Below are 13,456 nucleotides of genomic sequence, written 5' to 3'. Positions count from 1 at the left end.
TCATTCCAATTCTTCTTCCATATCCTCAAACATACCATCCTCTCTCCTAACACTTCCTCCATACAAAACTCTAACACAACAATCCATCTGTAGAAGCATTTCAAAAAACTTCATTAAGTCATCAAAATCATCATACGTAATGTCCATACTAACATTAATATATTTTCTAACTATAACTATACTAACTAATCAAATATTAACATCTATATAAGGCATACTATAACTGTACTACCTAAACTACCTAACTTCACTACCTATACTAACTTATTATATTACGTATACTAACTAAACTAACTATACTAACTATACTTTAATAATTTTACTAACTTTATTAACTGTGCTAACTATATTAGTGGAGTACCTCGTTGCAGCGCGTAAGACCGGGCTGGGAGGCACGGGCGCAGGGCAGCCTCCATGAGTGATCGGAGGTTCTGGCCGGAGGGGGAGGCGCGCCGACGTGCGGGCACGGTGGCCGCACCCGGCGGCCGGTGGCCTGGCTGCCTGGCTGGCGCGGGCGGGCGGACGCGGCTGGCTTGCTAGCACGGGCGGGCTGGCTGGCGTGGGCGGCCGCGGCAGACGGCGTGCACGGCGGCAGGCAGGCGTGGGCGGAGGCGGGCGCGGCGGCCAGCCTTGCTGCGCTACTCGGAGAACGGCGACTGCTCGGGCACGCGGGCCACGGCAGAGGTTATACCCGGCTCTGCCGCGCTATGGATCAGGGCGCGGCACTGCCGCGCCAAGATCGGTGGCGCGGCAGAGCCCTGCCACGTCAGCGGTCAGCGCTTCTGGTCACCGCCACGTCAGCCCTCTGCCGCGCCACCATGCATGGCGCGGCACAGGCATTTGGCCGCGCTAGGAAAATAGGCGTGGCCAAAAGTGTTAGTTTTAAAAAAACCGAGTGTGTTAGATTTAAAATTAGTTTCGAAAAAATGTTAAAATTAAAAAAAATTCACCAATAATTATTACAATACCATTCTATGCACTTAAGTCTTTAAAGAAGGGCCATATGTTTGCGCATTATTACAAGCCCGACATATAGAGGTCCAAACTAGATTACTAAGTGAACGACAAAGACATATCGCCACTGATATACATAACTGAACTAAGGGGATCATTTATTCATCCCATCCACCATAGGAGGTGGCAGCAACCCGACTAGCTTCTTCATAGTCATCCCAATCTGCATAGGCATAGCCATCATCTAGGGACCCTTGTGCACATTCTTGAGGATCTTCTGAAGAGGGAGAGTTAACAAGAGTGAGTACGACGTACTCGACAAGCATATAAATATCCATGCAATGCAATCTAGTCATCTCAAAATGATCAATAATATATATCATCTTGCTGTTCAAAATAACATTTATAGAAAAAGTCAGTTTAGTTTAAAAACACTATTATCACTTGTATCTTGAGAAAGAGCCACCCATAGGTTTCCGTAGCCTCTTATCCAAGAGACATTGACATGAATTCATGATTTTACCCTACGCAGGTTTGTATCACTTTAACCATAATTACCTTGACCATGAGTCACACCGAGGGAAGTTGATTGTAACAACCCGCCGCCCATAGGTTCGCGCGAGTTACTGTAGCATCATGAAACACTGTGCAACCAGACTTTAGTGACGTCCAGACCGACTTAAATAGCCAGGCCAAGGATGCGTAGTAACCTTCGGTTAACCGTTTTACGCGAAGCGAGGACGAAAGCGTAAGCGGATTGCTACGTAGGTGGAGCCCACCCCTCGGTAGAGTGGGCCTGTGCCGTGTGCCGGCCTGGGGTGTTACAGTTGGAGTATTTGTTTTGTAGTGAAATAAAAGCAATGCTTGCTGTAGTTTGATAACTGCATACCATATCATTTACGCAATAATCCCTGAGCATGCAAGTTATGGCATGATTCCAATGTTATCTTCAAACCATCCTACATTTTTATATGGATACAATATATGTGAGAATCACCACTTAAATAGATTGAAATAATTATACAAACGTATGCTAAAAGAATTAAGTTATTCACCTTTAGTGACACGACGGGTTTATAGCCAAGCTGATCATTGGCTCTCTTACAGCTAAATGTTCTATTTAGTATTGCATACTTCATTTTTGCAGGCGTGAACATTAGTGACTGACTGACTCGAATCGGAAGAATTGCCTTGCATAGCCAATGTACCACATATGCAGTCACCATAATGACAGGCACTGGCACTTTTATTCTAAACTGACTGTTTAACGAAATACAAAATGTTAGTGTACGTTCATGCATGAAAAGATAAGGTAATCTTTGGCTGCAAAAGAAAATAACCTTTTATAGTAGCATGTGTTGTTACTAGATAGTGAGACTATTGAATAATACAATCATAACAAATTATTGGCCCTGCATGTAAATTTTGATTTATCATTGGTTTCAACTTGTGGTCTACGGTCTCTGCTAAGCGCACTCCACTTCAAACTTATTAGCAGAAGTTGCTGTAAAAAAGAACACGGTGCAAATTTATGATAAACCTTTTCGAGTTCTTAGTTTTTTTTAAGGTTATTCAATTTTTGTGTTTATTCGTTAATCATTTCTAGTATGGAATTCGAATTGTTTTAACTCCTCTGTGGGAAAGGTGGTCTAAATTAGATTTGAGAATACCAGGAAGAATTTTCTCATGAGTAGACATTCCCAGGGCCAATGAGAGTAATCTATGGTGTCTGATGGGAGGCTCAGCCTTATATGTGAGTTCCTTTTAGGTCGTTGGCCATGGATCCCTAGGTGACTAGGTCCTTGGTTGTTTTAGACTGCTAGTTGTGTTTCCCTAGTTTATTTTCTAGTATACTATATTGACAAAACCATGTGGTGCCAGGGAGGGGGTTTCTTACTTCCCTCCCTTTTGTATATTTTTATTCTTCCTAATAAAATGACACGCAACTATTTTGCATAGTTCAAGAAAAAAGTATACTACTAGTAGTAAGCAATGTAAAGAAATTGAAGAATTTAAACACACAAAAATAATAAAATAATAAGACATTATGGAACCAGTCTATTGAAGAGCAAAAACAACCTTTTATATCCGAGATATTCCTGAACAAGAGATACAAAATCCCACATATTTACTGGTTCCATATTTGTTATGAAATAGGTCTGCAAAGTGTAAAGTAGCCAAATATGTCAAGAAAGTATAAACATGATACCAAATACATGCAATGTAGCGACGATGACTTACTTGCCCTCCAGCTATCTTTGCACCCTCCTCACTAGACAAAGTTTTCTCTGCACATATATGACCATGTGCAACATTTTCGACAAACACAAAGTCGTCATAGTTCTTTCCGCTACCAAGAATTAACTGAAACAAGTATAGTATTAATTTCTTTTATCAATTTATATCATAAATATTATATGTTTATTGCATGCTAAGTTGACTGACCACATACAAATTTTGTAGTATCGTTTATGTAATGTTATATTTTTGCAACGAATCTTTGTTATTTAAAGGCTTTTAATTTGCAGAATTTTATTATGCATATACAATTATCTCTATTATGATTACATGTCGTCCTTTCCATTAAAGATGACAAATATAAATAGTTCAATAGAACTTCTTTCCCCAGCACCCCCAGGTGACTGGCTAGGTGCATAGTCATACTGTTTCTCCTGGTAACTGAATATATGTGCAAGACATCTCTTTCTAAAACCATCCCAAATCACATCCTGTTTATTTTAACCATGCGAGTTACTAATATATATATATATATATATATATATATATATATATATATATATATATATATATATATATATATATATATATATATATATATATAAGTGTTTCACTTTTATTTTTATGAAGTATTTAGACATGGGCATTGCTTATTTACCATAAACTTCCATATCCTTGAAGATGCTAGCCTTGGTATATTTTTGCCACCAGGCCCAAAAATATTGCCAGGACGTATACAACAAGTGAGAAGGCCTGTTGTGCCATTAGCTTTCATCACTATCTTCTCTCCTTCTGCCTTAGTTTGTGTATAGGCATCGACGAACTAAAATCAACAAAAAAAATACCACATTAGACATGTATAGTATAGCAGTTCTTCTAGCTACTTTGTTGTACAAAAGGAAGGAAACATGTTTAGGAGAAGCTAATTTAGTATTCAATTAAATGCCTTCCTTCCAATTACAACTTTAGAGGTGTTAAAAATAGTGTTTACATTAGTGAGGACAAACCTTAAATGGATAAGGCATTGATTCATCAGCATCAAAAAGGCCATGAACCCCATCAAATACAACACCACTAGAACTGGTGTATATAAGCCTCTTGACCTTGCACATGATACAAGCTTCAACAACATTCTTTGTTCCTGGCATGTAAAAAATTCATACAATTATGAAGCAAGTAACTTTTAAATTGTGGTTATGATGGGTTTTTGGAAGAATATTTTTATTGTTTAGCACTAAATATTAATAATAGTGTTATAATTTACAATGCAATATATATTGCCAGGAAACAGTTACGAATTTAGATATCTACCATGACATTTTAATTTGTACTATGGCAAACCATTATTATATATGTGTAATTGGGTGTCTACATATTTTTTGATCAAACATTTTAATGAAACATATGAACAAAAAATAAATAATTGAGTTATCAACTGCTAATGCATAGAAGTTCCATTAACTTTAATAATGTAGTTGAACCTTGAACGTGAACCTAGCAGGGTTCAAGAGCTCACCATATTAGTCAGCATATTACCAGTGTTACTAGATACCATGCACTACTGAAATGGCATGAAATGGAGTATTTTGTCACATGGAGTATACTGTTAGTAATAGAATCTAACCTTCAACATTGACAGAGTAATGAAGTTCGAAGTTTTCGTTAATTGCATCTGGAGCAGCCGTATGGAAAACAACGTGTACCCCTTCAAAAGCTGCATAAAATAGCAATTACAAGTGTAAGTGCGACCTGCTGAAAAGACCTAAGCACGAGGAGAGATGAAATGGGGCTCAATTGGGTATGATTATGAATAAAATTCACAAGTCTATACAAGAAGCTCATTATATATAGCCCAACAAGCAAGCAGCAGGCTCACAATTGCAGCTCTTGTGGCTAATTATCTAGCAACAAGAAGCCCATTATAGCCTAACAAGCAAGCAGGAGCCGCATGATTACAGCTGGAGCCTGCTGCTGGAGATTGCACAGTATCGTACTTACCTCTCGCCTCCACGTAGAAGAGAGGAGCACACAAGTGGCTATATAAATAGACCAAGGTCGTCACTATTGGTTCCTTCCAAAACACACAGGCATCTGCATATTTAAAACAAAAAATGCGGTCTCGGTCGGGCAGAAAATTTTCTATCCTATTTTCATGCCTAGTTGTGGACATGGACGACCACCCCATGACCCGAACGACCATGGATCTAGGCACAAAATCAAGCTCGTGATGATCATGAGTTTTTAGTGGACGGATTTTGTGTTTATGGGCATGTGTTTGTTTGGCAAACCCAGCAGGGTTGTGCCCGTTGCCATCTCGAATCGTTACTGTCTAGATGCAAAAGCGACGTGTCTGCCCTATGCTCAGGAATAGGGAATCCAACAACCACCTCTTCATTTCCTGCTAATACAGTTTTAGGTCTGGTAGATGTTCTTGAGACTCTCAACATCCCCTGCCCGGCACCCTTGAGGAGTCAAAGTTGATATGTGCCCTTGAGTAAAGAATGTTGAGAGATTGTCAAGGTGATTGAGCCTTTTCTGATTATGTTTTAACTCATATATGCCTAATTATAATAGCTAGCCAGCAGTGTTGTTTGTGTTGTGTGGAAAAAACATATCTTGTGTTGTGTCTCTTCGCTTGTGAAGTAGTATATATATATAAGTGATGGATGCGACATGTTCATAGGAATAATTTTAGCTGCTAACAATCAGCAATATTGAATCCAAACAACCTTTACAGTATAGTAAGGATTAAATATTTTTTTATATAAATTTAGTCAAAATTAAGACAGTTTAGAATCGTGTCTTTCCAGTGATAGAGAGAGTAGCTTACAGAAGGAGTGCCAAAACAACCTTTGGTGATCTGCGCGAGGTTACGGACGTCGCCCTGGATGTAGGAAGCCCGGCCATCCTGGATGGCAGCTCCGAGGAGCTCCTCCGCCTCGCCGGCGCCAAGCACCACGGTGGGGGCGAGGTCGACCACGCGCACGCGCCAGTCGCCGGAGCGGAGCAGCGCAGCCACGAGGTACCTCGCCATGAACCCACGGCCGCCGGTTACCGCGCACCACATGCCGGCCATCCCTGTACCTAGACCACACGGCGCAGCACAAGAAGTATATACCCGTATGAATAACGGGGGGGGGGGGGGGGGGGGGGGGGGGGGGGGGGGGGGGGGGGGGGGGCGGCGGCGGCGGCGAGCGGGCTAAATAATAGACTACGTACTGCAAGCAACTTTCAAAGCTGACATACGCACATCCATGTAGCTTGCAAGAAAACTCAAGATCGAAACCTGCCACCTATCATACTTAAAGCTATTTTTTTTATAAAAAAAATAATAAAAGATTTGATCTAAGATGCAATAGCTAGGTGGGTGGGTGGGCGGGCTAAATATTAGACTCCTGCAAGCAACTTTCAGATGTAGCTTGCAAGGAAACTCAAGATCGAAACCTGCCACCTATCATACTTAAATCTGTTTTTTTTTTAAAAATTAATAAAAGATTTGATCTAAGATGCAATAATTAATAAATATGTAATATAACTTTCTACGATTATATTACATCTAGCATGTTTAGCGAGGTTCAAGCTACGATTATATTAGTTCTAGCATATTTTTTATTTTAAATTAACCCGACGCCGTATGCGTGCATCTCATATTCTCATTAGCTCTTTCTATTTGTGTGTGTTTGAACTACACAATTCAACGATCGTGAGTCCCATGCAGGATTATCCTATATATACCGAAACTAATAATGCTTCTTTGTCTCTTCTTCATACATCGTCGGTGCTGGCAGCATGATCGTCGCCAGTTACAAAAGTTATTATGTAACCATCTCTATTTATGATAATTTTATATATTAATTTATGATAATGTCAATACATATTTACGATAGTTGGGTTACTATAACATATGGCTATAATATTATAGTAAACAACTTAATAAGGAGTTACTATAATCTCGTAAATTAACATAATAATTATCGTAACTCAAAGTGGCTACCTAGTATGTTATTTTGTAGCCAGCTACAGAATAATATATATATATATATATATATATATATATATATATATATATATATATATATATATATATATATATATATATATATAAACTATTAAATACTTTGAAACCAGTCCTTCTAGCACTCATTCACTACCGGAATCTTCAAATTTATCGAGTGTTTTTATGTTTATCGAGTGTATTTTCTCGGGCATTCGGCGAATAAGTTCTTTGCCGAGTGCTGCTTTAAAAACACTCGGCAAAAAAAAAAAAACACTTGAGAAAGGGGGGGTTTGCCAAGTGTAAAAAAAAACACTCGGCGAATAGGGGGTTTGCCGAGTGTTAAAAAAACACTAGGCAAAGAAATAAAATCTTTTTCTGAAAAAAAGAAAGAAGAAAAAAATAAAAAAAACTTTGCCGAGTGCTCAGATCTAAAACACTCGACAAATGAAAAAAGCTCGCCTCTCTCTCTCTCCAAATCCACGCGCCCGGCCCCTCCTCCATCTCTCCTCTCCAAATCCGCCGCCGCGTGCCCGACCCCTCCTCCCTCTCTCCTCTGCGCCCGGCCCCTCCTCCCTCTCTCCTCTTCAAATCCGTCGTCGCGCGCCCGGCCCCTCCTCCCTCTCTCCTTTCCAAATCTGCCACCGCGCGCCCGACCCCTCCTCCCTCTCTCCAAATCCGCCGCCCCGGCCTCTCCTCCCTCTCTACAAATCCGCCGCCCCGCCTCCCTCTCTCCAAATCCGTGCGCCCCACCACTCCTCTCACCTTTCTTCTCTGGATCCGGCCAGAACCGGCCCCTCCCTTCTTCCCCGCCGTGGCGTGGCGCAGTGGAGCTGCCTCTCACCCTCACGGCGCCCGGATCCATGGCGTGGCATGGCGCGGCCTCTCTCCCTTGCCGGTGCTCAGATCCACGGTGGCAGCGGGCAGCTATCTCCCGCGATGCGGATCCAGGGCGGGCCGGCCCCCACCAGCGTCGGCGGTGCGGATCCATGGCGGGGTGACCCCAAACCGCGGAGGCGGCGGCCAGTGCCGGTGCGAGGGGGTGGCCGGATCCAGCTCCCTCCCTCGTTCGCTCAGCACGGCGGCGTGGATCCAGGGCAGAGAAGGTGGCCGCGGATCCAGGGCAGGGAAGGCGGCCACGTTGTCGCTCAGCACGGCGGCGCGGGCCTAGACTCCCTCCCTCGCTCGGTGGCGGCGTGGATCTGGCTCGGTGGCTTCGACAATGGCGGACACAGCGGGATCCAGCACGGGAGCGGCAGATCCAACATGGGAGGACTGTGGGGAGGTGGCGGCGGAGCAGGAGGTGGTGGTGGCAGCCGGTGGCCGGTGCTTTTTTTTATTTTTTTCAAAAAATGTTTGTCGAATATTTTTTAGGCACTCGACAAAATCTTCGCCGAGTGCCCGACAAAAACACTCAGCAAAACAGCGTTCGCCAAGTGTAACACTTGGCAAACGGTTTGCTAAGTGTTTTTGGGCTTCTCCTGTATCCTGCAGTGATCGATGAAAACAACCCAAACTGCAGCGAACGATAGGCTATTAAATACGTATACGAACAGTGGGAACTGCAGCGAACGATAGGCTATTAAATAGGTATACGAACAGTGGGAGCGGTAGCCCGTAGCCGGTAGGGGATCTTCAATATTTAGGTCTGTTTGACTGCTTTGTAACTTTTTATATACGACCTGTACTTTAAAAAACATAATTCTAGATGCATTCTTACTTTTATGTCTAAAATTTAACAAATATATGAATGAAAATATTAATGTTTATGATACCAAATAATTATAGTATAAAATATATAGATAAAAATATTAATATTTATGTATTTTTAGTTAATACTCTCTCTGTTTCAGAATAAATACACATCTTGCTTCCCAAAGTCAAACCTTTTAAAGTTTGATCAAATTTATATAAAATTGTACTAGTATTTGTGAAGTATATTAAGTATCATTAGATGGAATATGAAGTATACTTTTATAATAAACTTATTTAGAGATACAAATATCGATGCTGTTTTCTATATTCTTTATCAAATTTTAAAAAAATTGACTCCCGAGAAATGAGATGTGCATCTATGTCTCCATGTGGATGGCCGTGACGCCGAACCTACCACAGTCCGCAGGAGCTCCCGGGGCGTGACGTCGTGGACCAACACGCTGGCGTTATACCCGTGCTCCACCGTGACAATCACAAAGCCACCGCAGAAGGCGCTCCTCTAGCTTCCACTAGAGGTCGTAGTGCTGGCCGTCCACGGGAACCCAGAACTCCGCCGTGCTGTTCGCTGGGCCGGAACACCTCTTTCAGCTGGTAATGCACGCTGTTGAGCAGGTTGCTGGCGGACCGGCCATTCTTGTCCATGCTGTAGTCTGTGAAGTTGAGGTTCTGGTGTATAGTCGTCGCCGTTGGATTCCAAAAGCGAGTTCTTTGTCCGAGCCAATCAAGAGAGACGAACGGAAACAGTGACCCTTCCCTTCGTTCGGTTTTGAACTGGCGAGATCAGTGGATCGCACACCGCTGCAGAGACCTCGTCGCTGCCGTCCCTTGTCCAAGCTTCGGGACAAGCTGCGCGCGGACGACACTGTCTGCTGCTTCAGCGGCGGCTGCAGCGTGAAGGGGCGAGGTGGCGCGGAGAGGGCGAGGTGGTGTGACAGACCATCAGTTTGGCCTGGAGTTCGCGGAGTAGCTGCTAGTGCCGGGTAAACTCATATTGGCTAAAGTGAAAAAGAAGAAAAAAATGGTAGAGAAATTCGGCATGGTGCGGAGAGCTCGTGTAGCCAGGATCCACGGTCCGGTGTGATGGGGACGGGGCCGCGCAAGAAGGGAGGCGGTCAGCACCAAGGCGACCTGCGTCGAACAGCCGTCGTTTTGTTTTACAGAATTGAGGAGGTATGTTTTATTTTACAACAGGTTTAGTTTAATCTGCATGTAAAATTACTGCGTTCACTGATCTTCCATACAACTAATTTGATTTTGGACCAAATACGAGATTTCCAAAAAGGCCTTAGGATTTAGGAAGCAAATATTGCAATTTTTATGTAAAATCGATTGAAAACAACAATTAATCGCATGTTTCACCAAATCAAAGGTCGAAAACATTTTTTTTAAAAAGTTAGAAAACACTGTTCCACCTGATCTGACCCAACAACATATGTTGTCCATCTTATGATATGTGATAAGAGAGTTGGTCGAAGTTGAATTGGTTTGGTCTGTTGGATGGGACAATGGATCTTTGTGCTCCACTTGGCTTCATGGTGACCCTCGGGTACGACCGACATTGAATCAACGTGCCACAACACTTCATGGTGTGTTTCCTTGCATGTGTAGAAAGTGGACTCTATTCGGGTGTGCTTAGGTCGGGCGACCTAGGGTGAGGTCACTCGACCTCCCTTTGTGGCTTCTTCAGCAAACACAACTTATATGATTTGATCAAGTATTTCACGATGTCCAAAGTCAACTTTGTTCTTTGCTTGGAATCATGTCAAAATGTCCAGATGAACCCTTACTTGAGTACCCTAGATCCTTTGGCTTTAAGGGATGTTGTTGCTCATCAACCGTTCATGGTATTTGTTCTCCAAATCATATATTTCTTGCAAAACATGTCGGGACACAAAATATCAGGATCGCCTCCCGATCGAATCAGTGGATTAGCTAATAAGTTGCTTTCCATTGGCATCACTTAACCAACTCTCCCAACTTGCTCGGTCATCCTGGTGCGCTACCCATATAGCACACACTATTGTTCGACCTTCATCTGGATCATTAGAGGAACTGTACGCTGTACACATTACTACTCGCATCAAGTTCATATCACATTAAAAGAAGGTACTTAAGTTTACAAGCCATTGTTTTGACGCTTAGTCATCACACTTTACACATAGTCTTAGTGGAAGTCTTTGACTAAAACAACATAGTCTGATACATGTTTGTGGGCAAGCATAGCATGGTTGATATGATTAAGCTACTAGCAAAATGAAGCTTGATCTTCCACGAGTCCTTCAAACAACATTAGTCCATATCTAGAAGACACTACGCCATATTTGCACATCACTGCCGGCCTTATCACTGCCGGATTTGTGAGAACCGGCAGTGATGTACCTTCACTGCCGGTTATGAGCTTGAAAAAAAAAATGATTGGTGCTAGGTTAAAACCGGCAGTGAAGGACCACATCACTGCTGGTTTTTTGCTTGAACCGACAGTATTTTAGCGGGCACTCATCACTGTCGGTTTAAGCCAAGAGCCGACAGTGATTGGGCTCTATCACTGTCGGTTCTAGCCAAGAACCGACGGTGATAAGCCTACAACACAAAAGGCTGCAGCCATCCTCTCCTTCCTCCTCTCTTTCATTCCGAGAACAGAGGCGCGTGTTTGGACCCTTCCCTCCATTGTTGTGGCTGCTCTTCACCATGAAGCTAGTGCTTGGATTTTGAAGAATGGCTTGATCTTTTTGCTTTAAGGTTAGTAACAAACATCCACTCCTTTGATTTTGTTGCTTAATTAGCTTCGTTTTGATTGCTACATTGCTTGATTCTCATTCTAGTTCTTTCTCCATTCTAGAGAGCACTTTTCCAATTGGACATTTGTGCAAGGCTCAAATTATGGAGAATCCATCATTCAAAAGGTTGGTGTCTATGAACACATTTAAATTCCTAGCTAATTATTCCATGGTGGTCAAGATCATCATTGTTAGTATGTGATGCTATAATTAGATCTTAAAAGTAGAGTAGAATAGTTGTTCTTCAATATTGTGCAATAATTATTTTTTACTACGATTTTTAATTTACAGGGCCGGGGCTACCAATTTCAATTTTTCAATAATTAGTGTACAATAATGTTTTCCAAAAATGGTACTTTCGAGCTACAATTGTTGTCCATGAAGCTTGATTTCTTATTAATTCTTTGTAATTACTGTCTTAGTATTTTTTTGTGCATAGATGGATCGAGAGTAGATGCATCTGTTCCGAACGGACAAGCGGTACATGCATGGCGTCAGCCAGTTTATCACCGATGTCAAAGCCCATGCTGAGAATGGGAACCCTGTCTTCTGCCCATGCAAAGATTGCAAGAATCATAGGAACTTTCGTCAAATTGAGTCTATATGATCGCACTTGATTACCAGGGGGTTCATGCCAAACTATACGATATGGACTATGCATGACGAGATTGGTGTGAATGTTCTGTAGAGAAACGATGATGATGTGGACATGCCTGACGTAGCCATCCACGATGCTGACGAGGAACCCAGTGTCAACACGGAACCTATGGCCACAGTTAATAAAGTGTTTAGGACCACGCTAGCTGACGACACCGAGGATAACGATGGTATTTCTCAACTGCTACGTAATGTAGAGACCGGATATCTTAGTGAAAGACAACTGAGAAAGCTAGAGAAAATGAGACAAGATGGCAAAATACCATTGTATAGGAATTGTCCAATTAGCAAACTGAAAGCCGACATCATGCTGTTAGAGTTCAAATCGACAAACAGATTGAGCGATAAAGGCTTCGATCAGTTGTTAGGTATAATAAGGAAAATGCTCCCAGAAAAAAATGAGTTGCCAGAAAAGACATACTTGGCCAAGCAAATGATTTGCCCCATCGGCCTTGAGGTTAAAAAAATCCACGCGTGTTCCAATGATTGCATATTATACCGTGGAGAAAAATACAAAGACTTGGACAAGTGCCCCAAGTGTGAAGCTCCATGGTACATGGAAGGGCCGTCAGATGAGGGTACCAAGACCAGAGGAGGTCCTATAAAGGTCGTTTGGTATTTCCCTATAGCTCTCCGGGTGCATAGGCTGTTTACATGTGTAAAGTCAGCCAAGTTGTTGCACTGGCATGGCGAAGAGCGTAAGAAAGATACAATGATAAGGCACCCTGCCGATGGGCATGACTGGAGGACTGTCAATACTATGTTCTATAAGGACATCGGTGGAGAGGTAAGGCACCTTTGGTTTGCTTTGAGCACAGATGAGATGAATCCTTTCGACCAGGTTAGAAGCAATCATAGCACCTGGCCAGTGACGCTCATATATACAACCTTCCACCTTGGGTCTATATGAAGCGGTCGTACATCCAGATGCCACTACTGATCCAAGGGCCAAGACAACCTAGGATTGACATCGATGTGTTTCTAGAACCAGTGATCGAAGAACTAGTGGAGATGTTTGAAAAGGGTGTGCCGGATGTTTGGGATGAGTACAAAAAGGAATATGTCATGATCAAGAGAGTACTTATCACTACAATCACCGACCTACCAGGTTGAGGTTCGT

The 13,456-nt window shown here is 42.5% G+C and overlaps 1 protein-coding gene across 3 annotated transcripts; it reads right to left on the bottom strand.

The window, feature by feature from the left end:
* Positions 1-945: 945 nt before the first annotated feature.
* Positions 946-6,321, bottom strand: LOC136539759 (3beta-hydroxysteroid-dehydrogenase/decarboxylase-like). 3 transcript variants are annotated; one of them, XM_066531734.1, is made up of 9 exons: positions 6,043-6,321; positions 4,817-4,906; positions 4,200-4,333; positions 3,851-4,015; positions 3,196-3,318; positions 3,034-3,113; positions 2,010-2,214; positions 1,844-1,913; positions 946-1,231 (listed from the first exon to the last, which is right to left on the bottom strand). In XM_066531734.1, exons 1-8 carry the CDS (start codon positions 6,266-6,268, stop codon positions 1,848-1,850), a joined length of 1,089 nt encoding a protein of 362 aa, XP_066387831.1. In that variant the 5' UTR covers positions 6,269-6,321; the 3' UTR covers positions 946-1,231; positions 1,844-1,847. The 3 variants fall into 3 exon arrangements, with proteins under 3 accessions (XP_066387831.1, XP_066387832.1, XP_066387834.1); XM_066531735.1 differs by having other exon boundaries at positions 946-1,228; XM_066531737.1 differs by lacking the exons at positions 1,844-1,913; positions 2,010-2,214.
* Between the last annotated feature and the right edge of the window lie 7,135 nt (positions 6,322-13,456).

Source organism: Miscanthus floridulus, chromosome 2 (assembly GCF_019320115.1).
Source record: "Miscanthus floridulus cultivar M001 chromosome 2, ASM1932011v1, whole genome shotgun sequence".
NCBI lineage: Eukaryota > Viridiplantae > Streptophyta > Magnoliopsida > Poales > Poaceae > Miscanthus > Miscanthus floridulus.
This window is presented reverse-complemented; position numbering and strand designations above follow the sequence as displayed.